General features: G+C 38.8%; 1 protein-coding gene across 1 annotated transcript in view; it reads right to left on the reverse strand.

Annotated features, from left to right (window-relative positions):
• Positions 1 to 27,614, reverse strand: part of LOC135703850 (uncharacterized) — a 63,888-nt gene that overhangs the window by 2,136 nt on the left and 34,138 nt on the right. The window contains exons 5-12 of the mRNA XM_065225193.1: positions 25,753 to 25,905; positions 25,498 to 25,667; positions 25,135 to 25,318; positions 14,826 to 16,091; positions 13,917 to 14,291; positions 13,369 to 13,515; positions 1,092 to 1,245; positions 265 to 422 (exon numbers count right to left, since the gene is read on the reverse strand). Of these exons, the coding sequence (XP_065081265.1) occupies positions 265 to 422; positions 1,092 to 1,245; positions 13,369 to 13,515; positions 13,917 to 14,291; positions 14,826 to 16,091; positions 25,135 to 25,318; positions 25,498 to 25,667; positions 25,753 to 25,905 (2,607 nt within the window). The remainder of the gene's footprint in view (positions 1 to 264; positions 423 to 1,091; positions 1,246 to 13,368; positions 13,516 to 13,916; positions 14,292 to 14,825; positions 16,092 to 25,134; positions 25,319 to 25,497; positions 25,668 to 25,752; positions 25,906 to 27,614) is intronic.

The raw sequence follows: 27,614 nt of genomic DNA on the forward strand, positions 1-27,614 counted from the left end.
GCGTGCCCAGGATTTTTTCAGAAGCGTTTTCAAACTTTGCACTATAATAATACCTTAAACTAGCTCAATGTTCAAAAGACAATATGAAAAGTAGAAGGTAAATTGCAAAGCAATGCTTCAATACTGATTCAAAACTTCCCACTAGGGCAACTCAACGCAAACCTTCTCCCACCTACACACAGCGCTGAATTGCTGGCACACATCGTACAAAGTGATTTTTAATAATGTATCGTGCAAAAGTCGTGTCCATATGGGGGTACTTACATTATCCTCAGCCTTTGGGTTCGCTCCCAGATGGGCCAGGAGCTTATAGAAATGTCCGTTGTCCTTCAAAGTTGCGGCGTAGTGCAGTGGGGTGCGACCATTATGATCTGTGGCACTGGTAGTTTCTGGAAAACGGCCCGCCAAGTACCGAACGATACCTGAAATTATTTTCAATTAACTTTTAATTATCGCTTATTTTTGCGAGATTGCGGTAATCTAAGTACTATTAATATCCTCTACTCCCAACTGCGCCAGGCTCATCTCTAACAACCTTCTTCTATCACACGCTGAGAGATATTAAAACGGTATAACTAGGGCAGATAGCATTTGAGTCCTGTGCATGTAATCCACCAAGATAGTGTGGGTTTCCAAGGAAAAAAAGGTTATGATGGCACACAAAAGTATTACTCATAACTCGTCTGGTTTGTCCCACATGCCAGGAAGCCCTGTGTGTGTTCATTAAACAGTAATGGCCATCGACGGACGGACGGACGTCCTTGATAACTTTACACTGACAGATATAGACACCCGGCGTAGGCGTGTGCTACCATATACAGTAAAACGCCATCATACCATGGTCCACAGCCGTGGCACATTTTCAAGTATAATAATAGCTGTTCTTTGCTCTGCCTCTATTATAAAATTACCGTACACATCTGACGGGGTAAACATAATTTCCCATACGTCAAGGGAAGGTGATTTTTCCATTCCATCATCGTCGTCGTGATTGAGAGTAAACAAATTAATATTTCCAGGAAACTGATGACTTACAGACCTTACAAAAAAAAGCAAGAACGACAAACAAAGTGATTAGATTGAACTTTTACCTGAATGCCCGAAGATGGTGGCCACATGCAGAGGCGTTGCACCGTGGGGTGAAATGGAATCCTTAGCCGTGGCAAACTTTCGGCGATCCAGCGCCGATTGGAGATCACGCAGGCTACCCTCTCGGGCTGCAACGTGGACGCGACGGATTTTGTTCTAAAAGGGATAGGAATGTTTAGAAAATAATGCGTTTTCCTAACACTGCCCCAAGCTCTAGATAAGCAGCGTGATATCTTCGATAAAGAATTTGCTTATGCGTCTACTTGTACCACTTTTATTTTTATTTTTATAAAATTCATTCGGAATTTGATACAACAGTAACGAAACCCCCTTTGAAAACGGCAAAATCACATTAGAAAAACCAAAAAGGCTACAAAAACCAATATAAAGAGAGAGAGAAGGATTATTAATTTCAATTTAATTCTACTACCTTACTTGCTTATCTTTGACAGATACGCGTATTTTGTCTATAATGTACAGACTTCTTCAGTGTCTTGTACTAATACTTGACACTGAAGAAGTCTGCACATTGTAGACGAAATACGCGTATCTGTCAAGGATAAGCAAATAAGTTAGTGGAATTAAATGGAAATTACTAATTATTCTCTCTCCCTTTATACAGGTATTCCACTAATGGCGGTGAGCTCCAACTCGGATTAACTTTTAATACCCTTCCTGTTTGTATGATCTGAAAAATGTTTGCTCAGAGTTACGTTGATTAACTCTGATGTCGACATCAAACCAGCCGGACATTCTTGATCGGGATTTAATCCGATTATAATACGGGTTGGAGCTTACCACCATAAGACGCCCACATTCATCAGGATACAAAAACCTAGACTTAAGAACTACAAAATACCTTTAACTATTTGTTTTGTATTACTTCTGCGTGAAGTCATCGATTCACATAGTTGAAGATGCTAATTTTAAATAACAGACTAAAGTGGTATTTTTATACGATAGGTGAGATGATGAAAGTATAGAGTTCTAGATAGAGCTGGAATTAGGGCGTAACAGCTTTTGTAAACAATGACTTCTCTCGTTGATTTCTATGAACTCAAGGTACGCCTACACAAACCAACATAGCCATCGGGTAGGAGAAGTCTTCCCCTACTCGATAGTGATATCGGTTTGCCAGGGAGAGTCATGACTTTCGAGAAATCATCAAGAGAAGTCATTGTTTACAAAATCTGTTACGCCCTAATTCCAGCTCTATCGAGAGTTGATAGTTCCGTTAGAGTATGGCAATGTGAAAATTGTTGTATATAGAGAGTAGAAAGCGAGCAAGGACATCTTTTATGAAGGTTCAAATCAGTTTGATCATCTCTCTTGAGCAAACTTCCCCGTTGGAGAGGGATGGTTCAGCTACGCCAAAATGACTGAGTATCGACAAAATAGGCATGAAATTATTAAAAAGGGCATATTCCAAAATGGCTGATAAACGGCAAAATAGCAATAAAATTCAAAATGACAGTTAAGTTATGGTTTCCACTGTTAGTGGAATACACTCAATTCTGTGTATATGCGATTTTTTACGCCTCTATGTTTGATCGTGTGATCTCAAATTGCAACCAAATTTAATGCAAGTTGTTTCTAAATACCACAAATAAAAATCAATTAAATCTATGGTGGTATTAAAAATGCTGTAAAAACCATGCAAGAGGGAGGTCGGACTCGAAAATTGAAAACAGAATAGAGTGTAACATTTTGCTCGATTATTTTCCATATAAATCCACTTAGTATACATGACAGATCAAGTTGAACATTGCATTAGGTCCGAGGGGGCGACACATCTAAATCTCAAGTTTAGATGCTCAACAAATCTCACACTAGCGAATCAATCTTCGAAAAATCTTCTTTCATTTGTCGCATCTACTTGCATCGTTCATCATCTTTTTGCAGATCTTCAGAATCGTCATCAATCTTCTTTCGATCTACTCAGCGTGCGCGCAGCTAGCCACAGCAAAACATAATCTTTTTTGCATCGTAGATAGAGTCATCCCCCTCAATTAGGTCCTAAGTAACATTGACAGATTCTCTTCGTCGACTTTCTCTTTGTATCCCCACGGCCATATAAAGCCCAGGTATTTTCAGCACACGGATCGATAAAAGAAGCTTTTATCTATAGCATCTAATACGATAAACACAACAAGAAACGGTTACGTGCTCAATTTATTAACGAAAGAGAAAGTCAACGAATAGAATCGATAAATGTTTCTTAGGACCTAATGCAATATTCAGTTTGAGATACGTATTTCAACTCGATATACAGTCTTCATCAGTGTCATTGCCAGTAAATACCAATTGAAATCTAACTCTCTTAAGTACTCATCCCCAAGATAAACAATTATCATGTACAGATTAGGTACACTGATAAAATTTCAAAGATTGTTATTATGAATTTTTGCAATGTGATCAATAAATGATGTCTATGTGTCGGACACATGCTTAATATGTGTACACATAAAAGCCGTGTGTAACCACACATACTATTCATTTGACTCATAAATTTCATGTGTGCTTTTGGGTGGATTCTGTTTATGTGTGGTCACATGAAAATCATATGGAATTTTACATGGAAATTCGTCAATAAAAATGTGTGGAATTTTATTAGTGTATAAAAATAAACTACAACGTGCAGAATTGAAACCAACCCAACAAATAACCCAAGGTTCAAGTTAAGAAGAAAAATCTAAACATCTAACCGTTTGTCCACAGACAAACAGACATTGAATATTTCTCACCGTAATACCCCGTTCACATCACGTGATATACGCTGTCTTGTAATGAGCACTCATACATCTAGTTTTCACTGGAAATCCTATGTATGAGTGCTCATTGCAAGAATGCATATATTACGTGATATAGGCTGTAATGTGAACAGGGTATAAAACATCGTCGCTAAAACATAACCGGCATCTGTTGAGTACACTGTGGTGGGTAGTACGCTGAACAGATGGCGGTAGTGTGTAAACGTCAAACGCAAGGGAATTGACTATGCGCGCCACAGGTGGTGGTACTACCAACTACGATACTTTTAAATTGACCGTTAAATGCTTGTTCCATGAACAACTTGCGAGTGTTATGTCTGTTTGTCTGTGATTTATCTGTATCTTGGAATTAATTTGATCTCAGGAAATTTTTGCAATCCTGATTATTCATCAAAAAAAAAATTCTCTTGCATTTTTACATGCTGAAGTCTTTTGCGGTTGACATAATTCGAATTTTATTTAATACCCGTTGTGAAGCGTTTTCGCAATGAACTTTGCTTTATTTTAGAGGTACAGAAGGGTTAACAGTGAAAATCCTCAAGGCTTGGTAGCCGTCCTAATGAAAGCTATAAATTGAGATGTTAGTGGAATATTCACAAGAACACCAAAAAGATGAGAGTTCGAATGAATTTTAAATAGAATTAAAACGCAAATATGGCTCATAACCACCAAAATGACACAAATGGCTTAAAACCACCAGAACGGCCATAAAAATACCAAAAATGGCATCACACAGAATATGAAAAAATCACCTTAAACATGTCTTAGAAATGTCAATCATTACCTTAAAAATGTCAAAATAATTCTAAAATAGAAACAAACAAAAATACCCAGCTACGATAAAATTTACTTAAAATCGACAACATGTCGCTTAGAAGTGCCGCCAACGCCGAGTGCCCATGTTTCAAATCCTTTTTGTGATGCCGGCGGCCTAGACACTAAGTGCCGTTAGCGCCTAGTGGAATTTTTTAGAAAAATTATCGACACTTGCACCAAATTGATCATTAGTGGCAAACTTATAGAGGAAACCAGGAGATGCTAGTGCTACGTAAACACCTCTGTAACTACTTATCTTTATAAAAGTTTATTCAAATTTCTGACTGAAGTTCGACTGTTATCTGAGTTTCAATGTTTTTCAAAACAGTTCATTTTCCACGTATTAGCTCATCTAGCCCACACTACTAAAAATTCATGTAAATTTCTGTTCCCTGAGACCGACACATGTAAGCGGGCCTTTTGACATAAAAATCAGTTGAAAGAAACGTGAAAATCAATTCAATCAAACGTTCTCTTCGTCGACTAGCTGATGTTTCGGTTTGAGAACACTTAATTTTACATGAAATGTTTGTTTACGTTCTATGATTTACGTCCAATATGCATTACGTCTCGTGTAAAATTAGTTATTTCTAAGTGTGCTGGCTTGCTTTCAAACATACAAAAAAGTAATATTTTTTACATTTTTTCATGCAGTACAATACTGTTTTAAGATGTAAACAACACGTTAGTACGCCATTTATCCATTGGTTTCACTAAAATGTTTGAATAATTGACGAAATTCGAATAGATAAATATGACCATGCACTCTTAGAAATAACTAATTTTACACGTAACGGAATCCATCTTTGACATAAAAGATGAGACGTAAACAAACATGTTATGTAATTTTAAGTGCTCCGAGACTGAAAAGTTCGTTGTTCGACGCAAAGTACGTTTGATTGAGCTATATTTCGCGTCTGTTATGACTCAAATTTATGTCAAAAATGACGCTCGTATATGTCACTCTCAGAGCACCTAAATTTACATGAATTTTTCTAAGTGTGTGGTTGGACCTACACACTTATGAATACTTAATCTTACACGTGACGGAATCCATCTTTGACATAAAGTATGAGACGTAAACAAACATGCACACTTAGAAAAAAAACCATGTAAATTTAGGTACACTGAGACTGACATAAACGAGCGTCAATTTTGACATAACATTGAGTCAAAACAGACGGGAAATTCAGCTCAATCGAACGTACTAATGAACTTTTCTGTCTCAGAGCAGTTATTATTACATGACATGTTTGCTTACGTCTCATCTTTTATGTGAAAGATGGATTCCGTCACATGTAAAATTAGTTATTTCTAAGTGTGTGTCATGTAAAATTAAGTGCTCCGAGACTGAAAAGTTCGAAAGTACGTTCGAGTGAGCTGAATTTCACGTCTATTATGACTCAATTTTATGTCAAAATTGACGCTCGTATATGTCAGTCTCAGAGCACCTTAATTAACATCAATTTTTCTAAATGTGTACGCATGATGATGGTTGGACCTACGTGTTTTCTAAGACGGCCGTTAGATGCGCTTTGGTTTGTTTACATTCTTCATGCGCAGCTTATTTGAAATTCTATTTCGTGTTGGCCGAGTGTTCAGTTTCTTCGATTTAAAAAAAAATAGCTAAAGAAAATAGTTATACGGCCGAAAATCTTCACGAGACTGTTCTTTTAGTGAGAAATAAATCACTTACCGCGTATCAGGCACAAAAAAGGTACAATATTCCGAAAACGACACTTCACGTAAAAATTAAGGGAAGCCATAGTGAGTGGCAAGAAATATGGAAGTGAAATAGGCCGACATTACATTTAGGCGGACATTACATCCATGTTCCCTGTATGTTGAATTCATAAAAAATACGACATGAATTTTGACGTCGTGGGAAACTGGCCTAAATAGGTCCAACCATCATCAGTTACCCTATAATAGTTGGAGTTGACGCCAGCATAATTTCTCCGTCTCCAACTCCGACTCCTCAGTACGTTACATTCCCTCCAACTTTGACTTCGACTCCTCCACTCCAACTTCAACTCCACAGCTCTGAGTAAAATCCCAAACATCCAAAAGTTCCGCATTCCACGATTAAATCCACTTAAAAGTTCAAGTATCTATAAAATCCACTTTCATAATATGAAGCTAAAGAAAACACACGAGGAACTTCAGGCTCCTAGAAGCACCGATACGTACTCTTAGCAACTTGAAGTTCATAAAAAGTTCAAAGAAGCACCCCTAAGCACTTCATAGGAACTTGCAAAGCTGCAAACATGGCCACAAAAAAGTTCCGAACAAGTTCCCAGTGGAACTTCTTAGAAACTTCTGCGGATCCACATGACATAATCCGCACAAGTCTTGATTTTGTGTAATTTATGTACGTAAATGTGAAAGGATCAGTGACTCAAATAAATCATAATTCTTATATCTATGCAGTGCATCATTATTCTATCCAAAAATATAAAATATAAAATAGCATTTCATGGATTAGAACCTGTGTTTTCTACATGTGATCTACGCACGCTAACCACAAATCTTCCTATTTTCTTGCCTTTATTTACATCGTCTCAACACCACTCACTAATAGCACAGAGAACAGACGTTGAGGCTCGAACAAAATTTCTCTAAAAACTAGTGTAAAGATTCCTATTCGACTTAAGCACCACTAATGGCGACTTCCCCACTTAAAACCCTCTTTGAAAACCTTATGGCGCTGGCGTTGCACAACTTACACTAGACACCAAGTGCTGGTAGCGCCAAGTGGCAATTTTCAACAGAAAGTTTATCGATACTAGCGCCAAATTGGTCGAAAGTGCAAAATTTATAGAGGAAATCAGGTGATGCTAGCGCTACGTAACGGCGACGTTTCCACTTAACTTTACACAAGTTTCTGACTGAACTTGGACGTCTGTTCTCTGTGCTAATAGGCGCCTTATTTCCAGAGCAAAAATTAAAACTCGTTCGTGACTTTATCATTATTTCATTACAATATCTCGAATGAGCTAATATTTTGAGAAGTTCGAAATAAGCTTAAAAATGGTTATCAAGTAAAAAACTGATCAATATCAAAACAAACGGTTGAATAAGCTTTTGCTGACCCGTTTACCAACTTTGGTTACTTGGAGTATCATTAAGTATGACACACAATGGTTAATAAAGAACTGTAGCACAGACAAACAGACATAACACTCGCAAGTTGTTCATCGAACACGCATTTAACGGCCAATTTAAACGTATCGTAGTTGGTAGTACCACCACCTGTGGCGCGCATAGTAAATTCCCTTGCGTTTGACGTTTACACACTCCCGCCATCTGTTCAGCGTACTGCCCACCACAGTGTGCTCATCAGATGGCGGTAATGTAGTAGTGACGATGTTTTACAGTGAGAAATATTCAATGTGTTATGTCTGGTTGTCTGTGACTGTAGCTTCTTCCAGATGGAGCGGAATGTAAGCATTGTCGCCCTTTTGGACCACAAGTAATAGGGGACGACGGGGTAAGATGGCCACCCTTTAGATTATGGAAACAACCAACTCTTGAAAAAAAATAATGATGCAGAGTTCTTTACCATAGTATAGCTTGTGTTGTAAAACACATCCTAGCTTGATAACAAGTGAAACGTCGAAATAAACAACAATAAGTGCGCATGACAGCGGCCTGTATTTGTTAATGTTTGTTTATGGATTTTATTGCTTTCATACAATTTATCATGTAAAAGTAGCATTACTATGAGGAAAATACATGTTTGTTTGATGTACTTATTTTTTATGAATTTATGAGGTATTACCACAGACAAACAGTCGTAACTCTTTGAAAAAGTTTTTCTTGAAAACATAGTATCTCAAAACATAGGACCTCAGTAACGACATCTCTCGGACTTCTCGCGGAAAACAAGCTTGCTCGCTAACTCGCAAACAATATTGCATAAAAGTTCTATAGAACGTCAAAGTGATTCGATGCGCTGCGGCGAGTAGTTCGCGGAACTGATAATATTCAAATCAATTGTTAAATGCGTGAACGAATATACACAATGAAGAGTTACGTCTGTTTGTCTGTGGTATTACAGAAGATGTTACAGTTTGACATAAGTTGGGGTAAGACGGCCACCTTTTGGTTGGTTGAAACTGAATGCGTAAATCATTTCTGAAATAGGGGAAATGGCTCTAATGTAGGCCTATGGATCTAAAATTGGGCCCATCGCTAAAAATCTGCTATTTATCAATTTTATCTAAATTATCTAAATTATGTTTTGGTCGCTATTGAAAATTTAGTTGATTGCTGAATTTATGTATGTGCCTAAATTAGGGGCATTTAAGCCGACATTACATCCATTTCCCCTATATCAGACTTTTACGAAAACATTTGTAGATCTGTCATTAGTATGAATTCGTGATATGGAGGCCCCGGGGGATCCATCAGAAAATCCAGAACATCAGTAAAAGTAGTCAATTAATAAAACTAGGTTCAGGACTTCTAAGAAGCTTCTGTTACCGGCATTATAAGTAAGATGATCAAGGCATTCCGAATAGTGATGGTGCACAAGTAAATTAGGAATTCCCTCACTACGCAGCGCTAGTGTACATGTGAACTTCCTGTGTCTATAAGCTATATTTTTAAATCCTCACCATCTACGAAGTCAGGACATCTATACGTAGACTAATGTCACGTAGTGAGAGAATTCTCAACTAAGTAGCCTACAAATTTGAAGACATTGATCCTCTGAACAACTTTCCCCAAGACGGAAACATTCTAAATAGTAAAGATCTCAAGATATATTTTATACAGGAAATTGACTTGCACATTAAAGTCGTATATGTAGTAAGAAAATTCTCTACAACTGTTCGCCATCTGCCTTGGCCTACTATGCAATTTTGCCGAAGACAGTAACCTTCTATATGGCCAGGATCATGGTATATTTCATGTGGCCCTAGGGGTGGTCAACCTTATCCCGCATGATTTGTTTTTCATTATTTAGTCTGTTTTTGATTCGTGATAAAACATCATCAAATGAAACGGAAATTTTCTGAAATCAATGTAATTAGAGAAAGTACTCTAAACATCAATAATCACTCAATTTATCGCGTAAATTTTATACAGTTTTGGTTAAATTTTACTTCAAGCTTAAGGTGTCCGTCTTACCACATCGTCCCCTGCATGTTAATTGCAGAGCTCTTTTTGTCAATACGCATGATAACGAGAATAAAGCTGGGTTTAGACAGGGCAAGTAAATTGATAAAGTCAGTTGAATTCAACTGACTTGAACGCGAATTGAACGTGTAAACCATGCCATTCAACTGACTTGATCAGCTCACTTGAATTGAAAAAAGTTGAACCAGGCTCAACTTTTCAAGCCAATTGAATTCACCTGAGTTGATCATTTGACTTGCCTAGTCTAAACCCAGCTTAAATTTGAGCCAAAAAAATGGATGTTACGTATAACGTATAACCAAATATACACTGATAGGCAAAATAAAGTGCCCACCCCATCATTTTTTGAATTTCTCTCATTTATTTGGTTCAAATTAAAGTAAATACACTGTAGTATTTTTTATATCTTATTCTTTATATTCTTTTTAAGTTTCACTTATAGAATACCAGATAAAAAGAAGAGACTGACTCGAAGAAAAAAAAATCAAAATGGGTGTAAAAAAGAACAGTGACAAAAAAAAGTGCCCACTGCATTTTAACTCCAGAAAACATAAAATAAAGTAAAAGAATACCAGCCTAATAGTTAATGTGTCCTCCTTTGGCCTTCAGGACCAGCTGCAGGCGCTTCGGCATGCTCTCCACTAGATTCTTCAGGTGCTGTGGATCTAGTTCTTCCCAGGCGCGCTCCAGGGCTTCAAAATAGTTATTTTTATTGGTAACACCAGTTTTGTCAACCCTGGCATCGAGAATCGCCCACAAATTCTCGATGGGGTTGAGGTCCGGGCTTTGTGGAGGCCATTCCAGTGGTTTAATTCGACATGACCGGAAGAAAGACTTAGTCTTCTTGGCAGTATGCTTCGGATCGTTGTCCTGCTGGAATACGAATTTCTCCTCAAGGCCCGTCTGGATCAGCGAAACTTCCAGATTTTCCCGCAGGATGTCGATGTAGGAATCTGCCGTCATTATCCCGTCGATTTTCACCAGGCTTCCCACTCCACCCCACGAAAAGCACCCCCAGACCATCACATTTCCTCCTCCATGCTTCACCGTGCCTTGTATGTGGCGCTCCTGAAGCTCCTCACCCGATCTACACCACACACGAACCCGTCGCTTCCGGTTGAACAGTTCGAATTTTGATTCGTCCGTCCAGAGAACCGTTTTCCAGAACTCTAGGGGCTTATCAGCATGCTCCTTAGCAAACTTAAGCCGTTTGACTTTGTTTGCCTTGCTGATAAATGGGCGCTTCCGAGCAACTTTGCTGTTCAACCCCTGTGCTACGAGACGGCGACGAACAGTTCGACTGGAAACTGTTAGCTGAAGAGCCTCCTGGATCTCGCGGACAGTTACCTTCGGGTTCTTCTTCACTTCACGCATGATCTTGGTGTCCGTTCTCGCATCCGTTTTGCGCATCCTGCCTCTGCCAGGGCGATCCACCACTGATCCGAACGATTTCATTTTCTGCAGAATTTTCCCGACCGCTGTTTTGCTGATATTGTACTTCCTAGCGACAGACCGGTGCGATTCACCGTTTTGCACATCACGAACAACCAATTTTCGGATACACACGGGAATTGCTTTCGAAATCACTACGTCCTCCATTTTTTTCAACTGATTCAAATGCGATCACGTGTACAAATGCACCAGTTCCACCCGTTTGCTTCAATACATGTCAAACTTTCAAAACAAAAACAATCGAGGGGTTTTCCGATGGAAACTTATCGAAAACATACCGATTTTTGAAGTGGGCACTTTTTTTTGTCACTGTTTTCTTTTTCAATCCAAATTGATTTTCTTTTACTTCAAGTAAAACTTTATATTTTCAGTATTCCATAGGTGTAACTTTAAAAGAATAATAAAGGTAAGACATCGAAACAGACTACGGTGTGTTTATTTGAATTTGAACCAAATAAATGAGAGAAATTTCAAAAATGATGGGGTGGGCACTTTATTTTGCCTATCAGTGTACTACATTAGCAATATAGTTCACTCTTATGTTTTTCCGAAGACACGATTTTCAGTCATCAAGCACTTTTTTGCATCAGAAAAGGTAACTACACTTAAAAAATTCCACACGTCACCATCATGTGCCTCACTCTTATTTTGGCACTTATTGTGAAACACATCCATTTCATGTGTGAATCTTTTGCTATGATCCATGCTGGAATACTATTGATTCGAATTTAGACGCAATTGGTATCTATGTGCCTCACATGGTGATATCATATACAATATTCTACTTTATCGACTCTGAACATGATTCGATAAATCTATATTAAAAATGAATTTCTGTCTGTCTGTCTGACCCTTATAGACTCGGAAACTACTGAACCGATCGGCGTGAAAATTTGTATGGGGGGATTTTCGGGGCAGGGAAAGGTTATGATGGTTCGAGACCCTCCCCCTCTGTAAAGGGGGGCTCCCATACAAATGAAACAGAAATTTCAGCATAACTCGAGAACTAATCAAGCAAATGGAACCAAATTTGGCATGTGGAGGTCATAGGGGGTATCCCCTTAGATAAGAGGAGGGGGGCTACGTACAATATAGCATGCTTTTTAATTGGCGTTTAAACTTAAGCTAATATTGAATCCCGAGCAAGGCCGGGCACACTCAGCTAGTATTTAATAAAAGCTGCCAGAGGGCAGGAGCTTATACACATGCCTTTTTTAATGCATCATATTTGGGATTCGATCCTGAAAACTGTTGGTGTGTACTGCTACCGTTGTCTTCGTTCGATCTCACTGGACCAAAGTTGTTCTCGTATAGGGGGCTGGTTGATAAGGATAAAGTCACAACTCTTGTTTTCGATGTTTACATTGTATTGAAATGCAAAACACTTTAAATCCATCTTTTTTGAACAGTAGTGTCATTTAATGCGCAATACACTTGAACTGATAGTGAAATATTTTCAACATTTCAAAGTTTGGAACACTAGACATCAACGTGTATAACACATTGAATCCAGGTGAAATACACTTTAAATAAATATGATAGTGAATTTGAAAAATTAAGTGTTAAAATTAAATCGATAAGACGGGTGGGCTTTTTTCAGTGTAATGTATTTTATAAACATTATGAAGGATGCTTTAAAGCTTTAAGAGAGGTTTGAAACAAAACTTGTTTAAACAATAAGTTTCGTCTTCTCATCTTCGCTTAATCGACATGCAGACGATTTTTCATTGATTGTAATTAATGTAAAAGAATTCGATTTATCATGTGTAACAATTGCAGCTCACTCACCCCTCGACTGTTATCAAATGAAGGGTTGGTTGCCTTTTCTGGCGTTAGGTGACGTGTAGAACAGTAAGTTTCTGTCGCCAGGGTTTATGGGAAATCGAAAAGTGAACTATATTGTTAATGTAGTATGTTTGCTATAACCTAACTAATCGAGTTTCTAGTTACACTTTGAATAATAGATTCTATTTAGAAGCACTTGAAACTGGAGCAATTCTAGTTTTGTTCTGTTTGACCTTTTTCACCTCATTGATTATTCACCCATTGTAATTGCATTAAGATACATCCTAGTATCTCATAGGGACACCCAACTTACCATGTAGGAAGGCACGTTGTCTAGAAAGGCTTGGATTTCCGCTTGTTCCGAATGTCGCCCTAGCAGCTTGTCACCTTCGCCATTCAGCACTATCACCGCCAGATGTTCCATGTCACCGTTGTCTATCGTTTCCTGTACTGACTGCCCCTGTAAGACAGAAATCATCTTTCGCTCTCATGTTCTTCCGGTTGAAATTTATTGAATATGTTGTAAGTGTTGGTGAAAAATATGTATGTTGACAATAAGGTAGAGACATATTGAAAAAAGGAAAAAAATGCGAAATTTCAAAATTGACTTTGATGGTTTCAGCGGTTGGATTTCCATATGAATCATAAATTGCTAGCGATAGAATTTGGAACTATCCGAACAGGGGGTTTTTTGTTCCAGAAGTAACAGAAAAGTGGAAGGTGCATTTTATATACATTAATACTTCCTGCGACAGTGACCGAACTGAACTGACACCAAAACCATTCAAACTCATTTTACAGATATGGCTGTGGGTAGTAGGTTAATGATATGGTAAAGGGGTCAACTGTTGGAAATATTACATTCAACGTGTCTATGATCTCGGATGGTCGTGCACTGTGCAGTTGGCCTCCATCCGGTTCACCCTCGACGGTTCCCTTGATCTCCAATGCAGGACTGGGAGATTCAACAGTTTCATGCTGTTCATCATCATCATCATCATCATCATCACTGTTGGTGGAAGCTTCGGTGGTATTTTCTGCATTCGATTCATTTTCTCCTGGGTCGTTTGGCGGCTCTGTGAAAGCCCCTGCTTGCGCAATGGATTTAGTTTCAGCTGCAGGTTCGATGATCGGTTCCTCGTCGTTGGTGTCATTTTGAGCCTCATTTTCATCACTTTTGCCGTTCACTTCCGCGGTGGTTGGTTCACCGGATTGACCGTTGCCATCGTGTCCAGCCTAAATAATAACGATTAGTTGGTATTTAAAAGCAAGAGTGGCAAATAAGAGAAAAGAAAACAAGATAATTAGACACAAGTTCTCAATAAAAGCTAATTTTCAGGCAGAGATGCAGCAATTGATAAGACAGACAAAAATGCTTCATATTATATTTGAACATTGAACAAACACAGATACAAACACGAATGCTTTTATGCTCCTCTCTTGCTACGTCTACTATTTTCTTTGACATTCTTGACGTCCAAAAATTTCGTGTCTTGTTGTCTACAGGTTCATGTACACAAAAAGTGGTTTAGTTACTTCTAAGAGAGAGAGAGTTGTAGATATCAATAATTCAACGGTGAATGCTTCTAATGATGCTAGAATATGTATGTATGCTTTGCTAGTCAAAAAACAATGGACAACATTAATTGCTGATAGGACACGCTATAAGTAGATTGATAGGTAGTCAAATTCATTCCATAGTAAAAAAATAACGGTTTATCGCTCATTCAAGTTGGGTGGAACTGAAGCCAAAGATTATAGACTTTATACCTCATCACTTTTCTTGTAATGAACGATTTCTACATCGGCCTGATTTGAATCATCGTTCGAGTCACTCTTGTCGCCGTCCTCTTCATCTTCGGTGGCTGTGCGGCTCTTCTGTGAGGTGGCAGATTTGGCCGAACTACGACGCTCTACAACCGAAGCGGCTGAAACGTTGCGGACAGTAGAACCCGATTGACCACGAGACGAGCTTGATTGTTCATTGCGGCTAGTTGTCGTTGAAGGACTAGAACCTATGGTGGCAGGTTCATCGCCATTTTCAATAGATTGTTCTTGCAATTCATTGTTGTTATTCCCATCGTGCTTAGATCCAGCTGATTTGGTCATACTACTAGTTGCGGAAATTGGTTTTACCGATCCCCTACGAGACTTGGTTGATTTTGCGGAAAGTTTAGATGCTTCATTTTCATCACCATTTACACCACTAACTGGTCTTGATGAAAAGATTTCATTCGCTGTAGCTTCAATAATCCTTTCGGATTTTGCCGAAGATTGTCTGCTTTTTGCTGAGAGTACGTCTTGGGCGTTTCCATTTTCATCAGTAGTGACTGACTTAGCAGACGTCTCACGAGTTGTAGTAGATATACGAGAATTGTTGTCATTTGAAATATGAGACTTTGCTGATGATTGTCGAGACTTTGCTGACGATTGTCGAGACTTTGCTGACAATCTATCATTGCCAACGTCATCAACTGGGTTATCAGTATCTGCTTCGGGTAAACCATTTACAATATTACCACCATCTTCATCAGGTTTGTTCAAGCTATCTTGTTCAATCTCTTCAGAGTCATCATTCGCTTTCGAAGGATTACTCTCCAAACTATCATTGGTAAGTTCACCATTTCCCTGAACCTGTTTGCTTTCATCTTGCTTTTCAATTGCCACTGCATTTTCAATGTTATTTTCATTCGAAGAAACCTCCTTCGGTTTCTCCTCTGCCACGCTTTTAGCACTACCAGGCCCATTTTCCTTATTTAAATCATCTTTTTCTTCGTTCATTCCATCATCGTTTTCCGCTTCCACATCCTTATTTACCTCATCAATGTTTTCCGTTTGATAAACATCCATTTCAGCCTCAATCGGTTCCTTGTTTTCCTCATTATTCTTTTGATCTTCAGTCTGCGTTTGCTGCTCACTGTCTTCACCACTCACATCCTCTTTCCCTGTATCGATTTCCGTTTTCTTTGATATCTCATCGGCATCCGCTTGAGCTACAGCAGACTCAATGTCTTCCGCTGCCGCTTCTGATTCAGCCTGAAATGCAAACAAATTGGACACATTTTGTTCCCTGTGATTCTGAATGTAGCAATGGTAATGGCTATTTGCAAGATCGCTGAAAAGAAATCTGTGATTAGGATAGGTATACTACAACAGATACGGTCTAGCTAGAAAGGTTAGTCACTTCTATATAGAAAGATGAGGATCTAATTTGAGATAGTGGTGGTGGGTGAAATTGCAAATAATAATAACAATTCAAAGTACAGTCAACTCTCTTTTACCCATGCGTACCCAAGCTTTATCGCCAGAAAAAGTAACTTTTTCGCTCTATTAGTTTAGTTAGGAAAGTTGGCCGCTATGTTAGTCTACCGGATAATGAAAAACAGGTATTATGATACGAAATTGCAAAGCAGCTATTTATGCAACAAGTTGCAAAAAGAAGATTTTTTTCAGCGCGAGTCATAGTTTATCCAATGAAGCTTGCCTAAGGGCATCCCACTCTAAACTTTACATTTCACACGTTATACTCAGTTAGTTCTTACATATACCTAAGATTCCTGGAAATAGAATACCTAACATATATTTTACATTAGGTTGTTACCAACGTTGTTAGATAAATTTGAGTTATTTATTGTTTTTGTATGCATCAAGATATGGTCTTCGAATAAGAGAAGATCACTGCAAAAAATATTCACCTATAAATTAAAGTGAAGAAGAATCGTCAACGGTGGAAAAAATATCCGCTGATTATTTCTAAAATTTAGAAACGAATTGCATCATTTTCGTATTACACCTGCGCTATTAAATATGTCACACTATGATGCGCATTTAGTATGATCCGTTCCACATGTTACAGGAAGAAGTCAGGTTAACAATCATGTAACCCTTCCACTCGTTGTTCCTTTGGTTTTATCGATCGTTGCGTTATAAGATTAGGTTCTTTTCGACCGCTAATCGATGCACCCCTCGAAACATTGAAAAATCCACGAACCTTTCATTTTATCTGGTAAACTTTCATAGCGAATCAAAACAAACATAGTGTAGTGCTAGAATTTTGGCTAGAATGGGCTACGTTAATCGATTTGCTTGGGACCAATAGGCTAGTCAAGTAGTGAGCCAATTTAAAATCGTTAGTTTCCATCGGTTGGTACCACTCTTGGTTAAATTCTTGGTTCTGCCACGACAATCAACGGTTCCTAATTTTCTTGGGGAACCTGTAACAACTCTGTAAAGGAGTCCAAATTCATGATAGTGCACTGTTAAGTCTGCTTAAAACTAGAAAGGGTCTAGTATTAGTGAGGAGCAGATTCAAATCAAACATCAAGATAGCCATTCCTCGATTGGCTCTGGCTTTGACAGTTCGTTTGGCTGAAAACCAGCCAGTCCACTCCACTCTTATGATAGACCCTCTCTACTCATAACCATCAGTAATTCAAATAACACACGAATTTGGACGTATAACAAATATACCAATTATCGTGGTTTCATTGCAATTAAAAAATATTAAAACAAGAATTAATTTAATTTAATAAGAGCATGAGCATGATCATGATTGACCACGGTTGCTATAGAGTTAATTTATTTTAATTTAATAAGTGACGAAAACTAAAAAAAAAATACGGGGTTAAAAACAACAAACAACACTAGCAACCGGTCACTACGATGGAAATTATCGAAGAATAAAAATAGTTAAAAATACATAAGAATGCTTATGAGAGATTTGCAGGGTGAAAGGTAATTCCTGTCACTGTTTTTTAAGCAATTGTGGTATCAAATGGGTTAATCACATACATGTCTACATATTTTTCTTTTAGAGTGTGTTCAAATGTCAACACGGTTTTGAATTTTCATTCATTTGATACTCGTGATAATCTAAGAGAAGAGGTGACAATACGGGGGCGAAAATGAACCACTTTTCTGTCAACCGTGAACCAGCTCCTGATTGGCTGATTTCATGTGCGTAAGATAGAGATAGAGATAGATAAAGATAGAGATAGAATAGAAATAAAAGAGGAAGAAGCCAATTGTCACCTCTTCCTCTTAGGTGATAATCATGGACGCGAAAAGGGAACTCGTGATAAGCCTGTTTTTGAAGCATCATAAACCGTGTTCTATTTTGAAGACGCTGAAACCACTCGAAATAAACGAAAGATTCATTTTTCGCACCATTAAACGGTACATGAAAACTGGCTCGTGGAAAATCCCTCCCAGACCAGGCAGAAAACGCAGTGTCAGGACTCCGGAAGTTATCAAACGAGTGAGAGAGGGAAATCGGCGGAATCCTTGTAAGTCTGGGCGTAAGATGGCCAAAGAACTCGGAATGTCGCAGTCAACGATCAGGAGTATTTTGAAAGATGATCTCGGATTGAATGCTTACAAAAAACAGCGGGTGCATGGTTTGACCGGAAAGCAAAAGATAGCTAGAATCAAAAGATGTTGGAAACCGCTCAAACGGTGATTACGAAATTCTGTTTTCAGATGAGAAAATGTTCCTGCTACAGGATCACCACAACCAGCAAAATGATCGGATATATGCTGCATATGTTGCTGATATTCCTCGTAACAAACTGGCTGTTCAAAGGTTTCCAAGGTGATGGTTAAGGGATGTTTCTCCAAAACATTGAAAGTTCCATTGCTGTTCATTGAACCTGGTGTTAAAATCAACAGTAAATATTACATCGATAATGTTTCGAAGAACCACTTGCTTCCCTTCGTCCAAAAACATTATAAGAATGCACCATACTGCTTCCAACAAGACTCTGCACCGTCCCATCAGGAAAAAGTTACACAGGCTTGGTGTGAGGCCAATTTCTCGGATTTCATTTCGTCGAAAGAGTGACCTGCCTCCTCACCCGATTTGAATCCTCTCCATTGCTTTGCATGGGGCTACATATTAGGCGAAATAGGGAATACCAAGAGACTAACCGTGGAAACTTTTTAACTTACGTTTGGTGAAAATATGGGATGAAATGCCTCAAGATATCGTAACGATTTTCAAAAACGGTTGCGGCTCGTAATTAAAGGAAAGGAAGAAAGATTTGAATTGGACAAAGTTAGGACAAATGTTATAGATACACGAAACAGGAAATACACTAAAAATTAAATTTCACATCATCTTCTCATTTTTATCGACGGGGGCGACACATCTAAATCTCACACTAGCGAATCAATCTTCGAAAAATCTTCTTTCATTTCTCGCATCTACTTGCATCGCGCATCATCTTTTTGCAGGAAATCTTCAAAATCGTCATCAATCTTCTTTCTATCTACTCAGCGTGCGCGCAGCTAGCCACAGCAAAACACAATCTTTTTTGCATCGTAGATAGAGTCGTCCCCCTCGATTTTTATGACTATATACTTTATTGACAGGAATGACCTTTCACCCTGTAAAAATATTTAATTTGTACGAGTTGGATAATTACGACGAGTGCTGAAAAAATCGAACTACGCAACTTGTTCAACATTGTTTGCACTCAAGACTGTTGAAAAGTAGTACTTTTAGATACTACTATTTTATTAAGGAAAAGTAGACTATTATGTTATTCAAAATAGTGTCAAAAAGTGTTTTAAGCACATTGTATTTATCTGACATTACAATTGATCTGAATTTTTTTTTTTTTTTTCGTTGGCCTTATGGAAAAAACACCAACCGGTCAGCACTCGTGTTTTTTTTTATGTACCATGGGGACGTAATTTGTAATTAGCCCTTTCAGATTATCTTTCTTGAGGTCCCTTTCAAATTATCTCATTATTTATGGACGGCCCTTACACCGAGGCAGAAGAACGTAAGAATTCCATAAGAACCACTTATGAATTTTAGCCACAAGAAATCGGTATGAATTTCATAGATTTGCACACCAAAAAATTCTGAATTTTACTGGCGATGTAAACATCCATGCATGCAAACATTCATACATGTAAATTTCCTTTTCACGTAAACTAGCAGCTTGCAAGAAATGTTGCAAACAAAAGTGGACAGTTGCATACAATATATGGAATATTCCATGATATGTCTCATAAATTTACACGATCTATAACCTAAACTTGTATGATATATGACGCTCCATTTATGTGCATCATAGTAACGGAAATTTACACTACTTTTTTTTAGCTGTGTGCCTTATGAAAAATAATGTCGACAAAAAAAATAATAACATGGAGCAGACTGGAACCGAACCATGGACGTTGAGATCAGACTTGGTAAAAACACCGCTTGGTGCGGCTCGGTGGCAAACTACTAATGTATGCACAGCACTGGGTTTCTTCGATAAAGCACCTGGTGTCGGTGCAACATGTTGGCACGCCACCGAACCAAAAGAGAAACCCGAACGCGGTGCTACGGGCTTCGGCTCGCCACCGTGCGGCACGGAGCCAACGAACCACTCATGATTTCGTATCGTTCGTTGTTGGTGTTGCGCTATACTCGGTCCCATTTGCGTTTTTGTCAAAACTGAGTTTTTCAATGGAAGTGGTAGCAAGTAGCTCATAGTTTCATTATACTCGATGAACTCAAGAAATTTGTTCTGAAATAGTTTAGAAAAATGGGCAAGCAGGTTTTCCCTTTACATAAGAATCCATGGTGTGAAGCAAACTTAAAACGCGTTCTTAATTGCGTCTGTCATTTCTCTCGACAGGAACAGGGTCCGTTCGGATACGGATGTGTTGGCCATTTTCGTTGGCACCGTCGAAAAATTTTCTCTTCCGGCAAATGGACAGACAATTTTCTGATGGGAATTTTCGGTGGAGTCAAAGGATAGTACAAAGTCCGCCATGTTTCACGCACAGTCTGACGTTTGCTTATGGATTTTCTCATAGGAGTAATTAGAGATGAACTCGCCTAAGGCGAAAAATCACTTTAATAAAGAAAAAAAATCATAGGAGTAAAGAGCTACAGAATCGCCGTCAACGCCAATTCTCGTCTACGATTATGTTTGGTACATATTGTGCCGCGCTGCGTAAACTAGAGAAAGTTTTCTAAATAAAGTTATAGTGAAGCAAATTGTATTCGCCAGTGAAAAAAAGAACAGCAAAATTAACTTTTAATTGACCTTTGCGGGAAAAAAAAACTATGGTTTTAAGGCAATAATATTTGCCGCATTAATGCTACATGGTGAAAATCGCTGTTGCATTAATTCGCTTTGACGGCATTGGCTTTTCACAGAGTGATAGTTCCTTAGGTGCTGTTCATAAACTACGTAGACAATGGTGAGGGGGGGGGGGGGGGTTGGCAATTGTCCACGGGCCATACAAATTTTAAAAATGGGGGGGGTCAAGAATTCCAAACAAACTGTATACGTAGTTAGTGAACAGCTCCTTTGAGATTTGTCATTTGAGCGACAGAGTACGGAACAGCCCGCCATGCTTCACGCACATAATGACAGTTGTTTGTGGGGTTTTCAGGGTCAATCAGAAAAGGAACGAAAAAAAATTAGCAGACTGCGATAGTGGAAAAAAAGAAGAAGAAGCACTGCATTCTGTCTGGCACCGGACCCTGGCACGGAGCCGCACGGAGCGCACCGAATAACCATAGCACGGCACCAAGCCGAATAAAACGGCTCCGCGTTCAGGTTTCTTGTTCGTATCGGTGGCGAGCCGACAAGAGGTACCGAAACCGAGTGCGTGTTAGCTTTGAACGGGGAGCAATATTCTTGCACGGCTCGCAGTGCCGGTGGGTGTTTTCCCAAGTCTGGTTGAGATTACGGGTCTTATATCTGGACCACTCGTCTGTCGACGCTTGGAATTCGTTTCATATTCATCTAGTTATGTTTGATTTTTATTCGAATAATCAATTAACGAACCGAAAAGTAACAATTTGTAATATCATGACAAGTAAGCATTAACTTCTCCAGAGGATCATCACCCATCGTTTCAAACATTGTCTGCAATCTCATTGGTGAAAAAATGACAGCACAGCGAACAAAAAATAATCAATCAATTATTGATCGAATATGTAATTAAAAAATGTTTGCTGTGATTGTTTTGATAACACAAAGCGTTAAACGTCAACTCTAACGAGGGGGCAGCATAACCTCAAAAACACCTTGCATACTGGAGGTATTCATTTGATGATTTTTTTTACAACAAGGAATCTATTTTCTTGTATTTTGAAAGTCGACTGCGTCACCCATAATGAAATAGTTTTTGCACGGTCGTTTCCGCGAGAGAAGAAGAACACGCCACAGAAAAAAGAAAATAGTTGTCTCATCTTCTTCTTAGTTACAAACTATGTAGTACAGAGGTATTTTTGAAATGTTATCACTCACAAAAGAAAAAGAAAATTAAACTTGTCAAGAATTAAGTTGAGTAATTTACAATATGTTTTCTTATCATATAAGAAAATGGTCAAGTTTAGACGAGGCTCGGTAGCTCAGTGGTTACCGTTTCTGCTTACTGAGCAGAAGGTCGGGAGTTCAATCCCAGGCCCGTCCCTTCCTTGCAATTTTTCACTTTGCCTTATTCTATACCCACTAGATTTTAATGAAAACAAATTCTTCTTTAACACCGATCGCATCACTTACCACAGTGTGAGTCCTGATCTAAAAATAGAAATTGGATGAGTGCGCGCGCGTGTGTGTGTGTGTTTGTGTATTATAATCGCTCTACCAAAAAACGATCCCTGCGTGTGCGTGCGTGCAACCTTTCCCCACATCCAACATCCCAGTGATTTCTCGTGGAAGCGCAGAGGATTTCTCGGTTTCCTTCACAGCGAGTAACCACGTCAACACATTCCTTCCCATTCCCTAGTTGACCTGCATTCGGACACGGCCGGCGCTGGTATTGCTAAATATTAGATCTCCAGTTCTTACACATTGAGGATGAATGTTAGTCCCAAACATCATCTGTTGGTTCTCTGTGTAATTGAAGCTGATCTGGTAATAACAGAGCAGCCACCGTGGGCGGTCAATCTGATTTTTTTTTATAAGAAAATGGTCAAGTTTGGCATTATGTGCACCCATAAGCTCCAGGCCAGGGGTTGACACTGTTTACTTTTGACGTAGGACTACGTCTTTCATTTCTATACTGGGGGTACACTTTGTGAAAACCTGAAATGGAACATGAAACAAAATTATGAAAGATTTTGCACATTAATAACTCAGCTGCTCCTGAACCAAGTTCAATAATTTTAACAGCAATCGATCAGAAATCTTTCTACACATCTATATCACTGCTTCCGGCTTTTTAACGTGAAGCTATTGAAAAAGTGGTAATGTCAAGCATTGTCCAATGTACAAATAAAAAAATATAATTTATCACTGTTTTCATGAAAGAAACGTTCTTCCCAAACCCAGTCCTCATAATCGAGTACCACTTGGTTGCACATCATTCTGTTTTAACCTGAAACGATATAAAAGAGCGCTGCTGTATGGCATTAGCTCATAATCAAACCAATCCCACCAAGGTGGTCATACTTTAAAATAGACTTGATAGGACTAGGAACTGTAAATAATAATTAAAATCTCAAATGTACTAAAGTTGAAAAGACGCATCTGTGTCACTTGAAAAATTCATAAATGTAAACCACACAAACACAAGAAATAAAGATCATTTTAAAAAAAAGTTTAAAGACATTAGCTCATTTTCGCTTCGGACGGCGTGGTGAACAGCAATAGCAGCCGTATGAAAATGGTGGCTAGTCCACTCTTCTACATCCAACAAGCTGGTCGTGTCAAAGGAGGAAAAGGTCTTCGTTAAAGAGGCGTCAAGCGTCATCGAAAAGTTCTTCGAGATAACCGCCATCCGTCGTCTGGCTCGCCGTGGTGGTGTCAAACGTATCTCCGGTCTGAACTACGAGGTGTGCTGAAGGTGTTCATGGAAAATGAAGTCCGTGATGCTAAAAAAAAACGTAAGTGGCCATGGATGTCTTCTACAATAAAACGGCCCTTTTCAGGGCCATCAAGCTTATAACAGTAAAGAGTTGGTATAGAATTTATCTGTGCCTGTTTGTCCATATTCAGAACCACAGGCCCCCAACGACCACACAAAATGCTCTCCAGAGTTGTAATCTTGTAACCAAACTTGGAAGCAGGGGTGTAAGTGATTTTGATTGATTCTCTTCATCAACTTTCTCTTTTAAAATAATTACTACAAATTTGGTACGCCTACAATTCAAAAACAGAAAGAGTTAAGATAATAGATGATTGATCAATTAAAAGAACTAAATGCTCTTCACAATGATTCCGTCCACTAGCGGTCCTACGTCAAGCTTCCGTTCGTGCCCCTTCTACTTTTATTTCTCTCATTTTTTTTTGTCGTGCGCGAAAGTCTGTTTGTATCCATACACATTGTGATTTCATTCTAATTCCTCAATTTTGTGTAAATAAACCATTTCTGATCATAAATATTTTTACTAAGCCATCGTTGCTTAGCTTAGCAGCTCTTATTATGAGAAAAACTAAAATACATAAACACGTGCCGGTCTTCGGCGACTTTGATAGCTTGTTTTCCAAGTTTCGGAAGCAAAGGCAGCCGATTATCACAGAAAATGCGTCGACTACGGTGACCGCTTACAGCACTGCCTATAGGCCTTGGCCCCCCTTAACCAAATAGCAGACCATGCGATGCACCCATATTGTCTCCCCCAAACAAAACAATAATGCAATCAAATGAAAACAAACAAGCAGTGCAGCCGCGAGTTGATAGCTTGTAATAATTCCGATAATTATATGCAATTACACAGAGATCCGCTTTCAGATATCAATACGCGCTTACGGCGCTCTAAACAAGGAGACCGTCTTATCTGATTGTTTTCATAAATATGCTTTGACTATTTTTTTTCTATATTGAGAACTACAGAATGTTACATACAAATATGGCATAGGACTTGGTTTAATTACAATCTACCACCGGTCGTTCTGGATGTGTTTGCACTCTAGATAGTCTCTATTAGTTGTACAAGTATGTGTATGTATGTGTGTTATATACGTGTTCGCTTTTGGTGAGGATACGTAAATCAGAAGGAAGAAGTAAAAACGAAAACCGATGGGAAAATGGAAAATGTACACTACAGAAGAAAACGCTCTCTCGCATTGGCACCGGAAAGGAAGAGTAAAAGTTCATTTCAATCGCCATGCGTGACTACCTGATTCGTGTCTTCGGGGGTTCTACTTTCCTCCATATCTAGCAGATCGCCCATCTCCTCGTTGCCGTTGCCATCCGGGTCAGAACCGCCATTTCTGCCGTTGATTTCTGACTCACCGGCATCGGCACCTGTCGATTCCGGCTGATTTGATTCCGGTTCCTCTTCCCCCACCGTTGATTCTTCCCTACAGGTAGGTTAAAGGTGTGGAAACAAATGGATGCTTGTATTATTATTGGCTCTGGCAAAGGTGCGATTTGAATTGCATAGGGTACATTGAAGAAACAATAGGAAAGCTTAGAAAACACATGGAAAGAAAAGTGGACGGACGGAAACACAGGACAGCAAATTAGTCTCGATAATTACTTGTTCTTGGTCTCGCTTTCGCTCTCGTCGTTCGGGAGAACAGTTAGCGTCCCGTTAGTGAGATTGTGCACAGATTTAGACTTGGAAACACTATTGTAATTATTTACATCGTTATCTAGTAAGTTATTTTGCGATAAAAAGGGTTTCATTCTCGTTTGCGAACCGTTGCTCTGAAATGGGTTACGGGTATAGGGGTTGGTTCAGTGTTAAAATAGAGTTCTCAAACTAATCAGTTTCGTGAAAATAGAACATTACATCGTCGGTATCCTCGTCGAGTGTGAACATGGTCCAGTCGAAGAATGCCGGAAAACCCTGCTGCGATATTCGCGGTGCCTCCGGGATCACCGTCAACAGCGAACGGTCGATCTCGTTCGGTCTGTTCTTGTAGTACTCGGCAGCCTTATCCTTCTGTATGTTTATTGTATGCAATGTGGAATGAATGGGGAAAGTTTGTATTTATGACGTTTGGAAATGTGACTGCTGGAATGAATTGCAAATCGAACGGATTTCGACAGTTAGAATTGTGACAGTCGTCTATACTTTTACTAGAGAGGTTTAATTACAGCCTAACTGCGCAAAAAATATGCGAGCAAAAATAAGTGTAATAAGCCATTAAATGAACACAACTCAATGAATCGCCAGCAAATATAATACATTTTTTGCATCGCTCCATATTTTTTTCAGCATTCAGTTCTTTCTTATACTGGCCTTAACATTTTGAAAGCTGCGGTAGAACTCTACGGTAGCCACTAGATGGAAAATTTTCTTAAGAGCCGCAATATATGAGCAGTTGCACGCCAAATGACTAATCGGAAAAACTCAACCGTCTCCGATTTGAATGAAACTTTGCACAATTGTATGTTATGGGCAAGGATTCAAATTTTTGCTAAAATTCGGCCATTTTGGATCTTGTAATATTTTCAAAATTACCTCTTTGAAATTGTTCCAAAAAATTGTACCACGGAAGCGGCACTTCTGATCGAAATGACGTCTGATAGAAAGAAAACAAGTTAAAATCAAAAAAAAATATAGAAACCTGCATATCTCAAAATGTCCTTGCCGATTTTGGATATATTAAAAAAAGCTCATTAAAAATGCAAAATTATGGATAGACCTGTGTGCCGCCGTGCAACGCCGCCACCGCCGACACTTTTCTCAAGCCGCCGCCGCCGATGATTTTGAGTCAGCATTGGCGTAGCTAATGAGGGTGCCAGGGGGCCAGGCCCCTTCCAGAATTATCTAGGCCCCCCTCCAGAATTATCTAGCCCCCCTCCAGAATTATCTAGGCCCCCTCCAGATAAATTGTCTAGCTACACCAATGTGAGTCGGCACACCGCCGTGATAATTTTTGACACGCCGACAATGTAAAGACTTTTATACGCTTCTAAATTAAAAAAAGAAGTATTTCTTAACAATGGCTTTCATTGGTGTCAAAATTGCTTACGACCATAATGGCAATTATAAAAAAACGTTCCGGGTACCACATTCTGCAGATGCCAATCCCCTTACATTTTGGTTGAATTTTCAGCAACCAACAGAACTTATGAGACCTACGAGAAATGCAAATACATTGGATACTTTCGATGACTGTATCAACTATGGCGGGACTACATTCTCAGAACTCGAGCAGCTAATAGAACTCCAGTAGCATATAGAGCTCAAACAAATTGCGGTACTCCAAGATCATTCAAAACATCAAGCAACTCATAGATGGTCAGTAATTTCATGATATTCAGATTTTAAAAAATTGTATGACTGCAATAACTATTGACCTTCCCGATCATTGAGAATTGAAAAAAAAATATAATTTTATTTATTAACATTTATTAACTTCTGAAACTCCAGCAAACATAATTACTACTATGAACTTGGCGTTAATCTTCACCAACTTTCCTATGATTCGTTATATTTGAAAAAAGATCGATTCTTCTTTCCTTTATTTAACGTCGGCCTCTGTTCCGCAATCTACACGAAACGAAAATCAATTATTTTATCCATGTGTTTCACTTATACATTTTTGCCAAAACATCAGCCTTATACATTCCATAAGACAAACCACATAGGTCCTATAAGAATGCATAACCGGTATGTGTGACCGCTTATACATTTCATTTGAC

Source organism: Ochlerotatus camptorhynchus, unplaced genomic scaffold (assembly GCF_037179485.1).
Source record: "Ochlerotatus camptorhynchus isolate MF236.1 unplaced genomic scaffold, CSIRO-AGI_Acam_v1.1 ptg000222l, whole genome shotgun sequence".
Taxonomy (NCBI): domain Eukaryota; kingdom Metazoa; phylum Arthropoda; class Insecta; order Diptera; family Culicidae; genus Ochlerotatus; species Ochlerotatus camptorhynchus.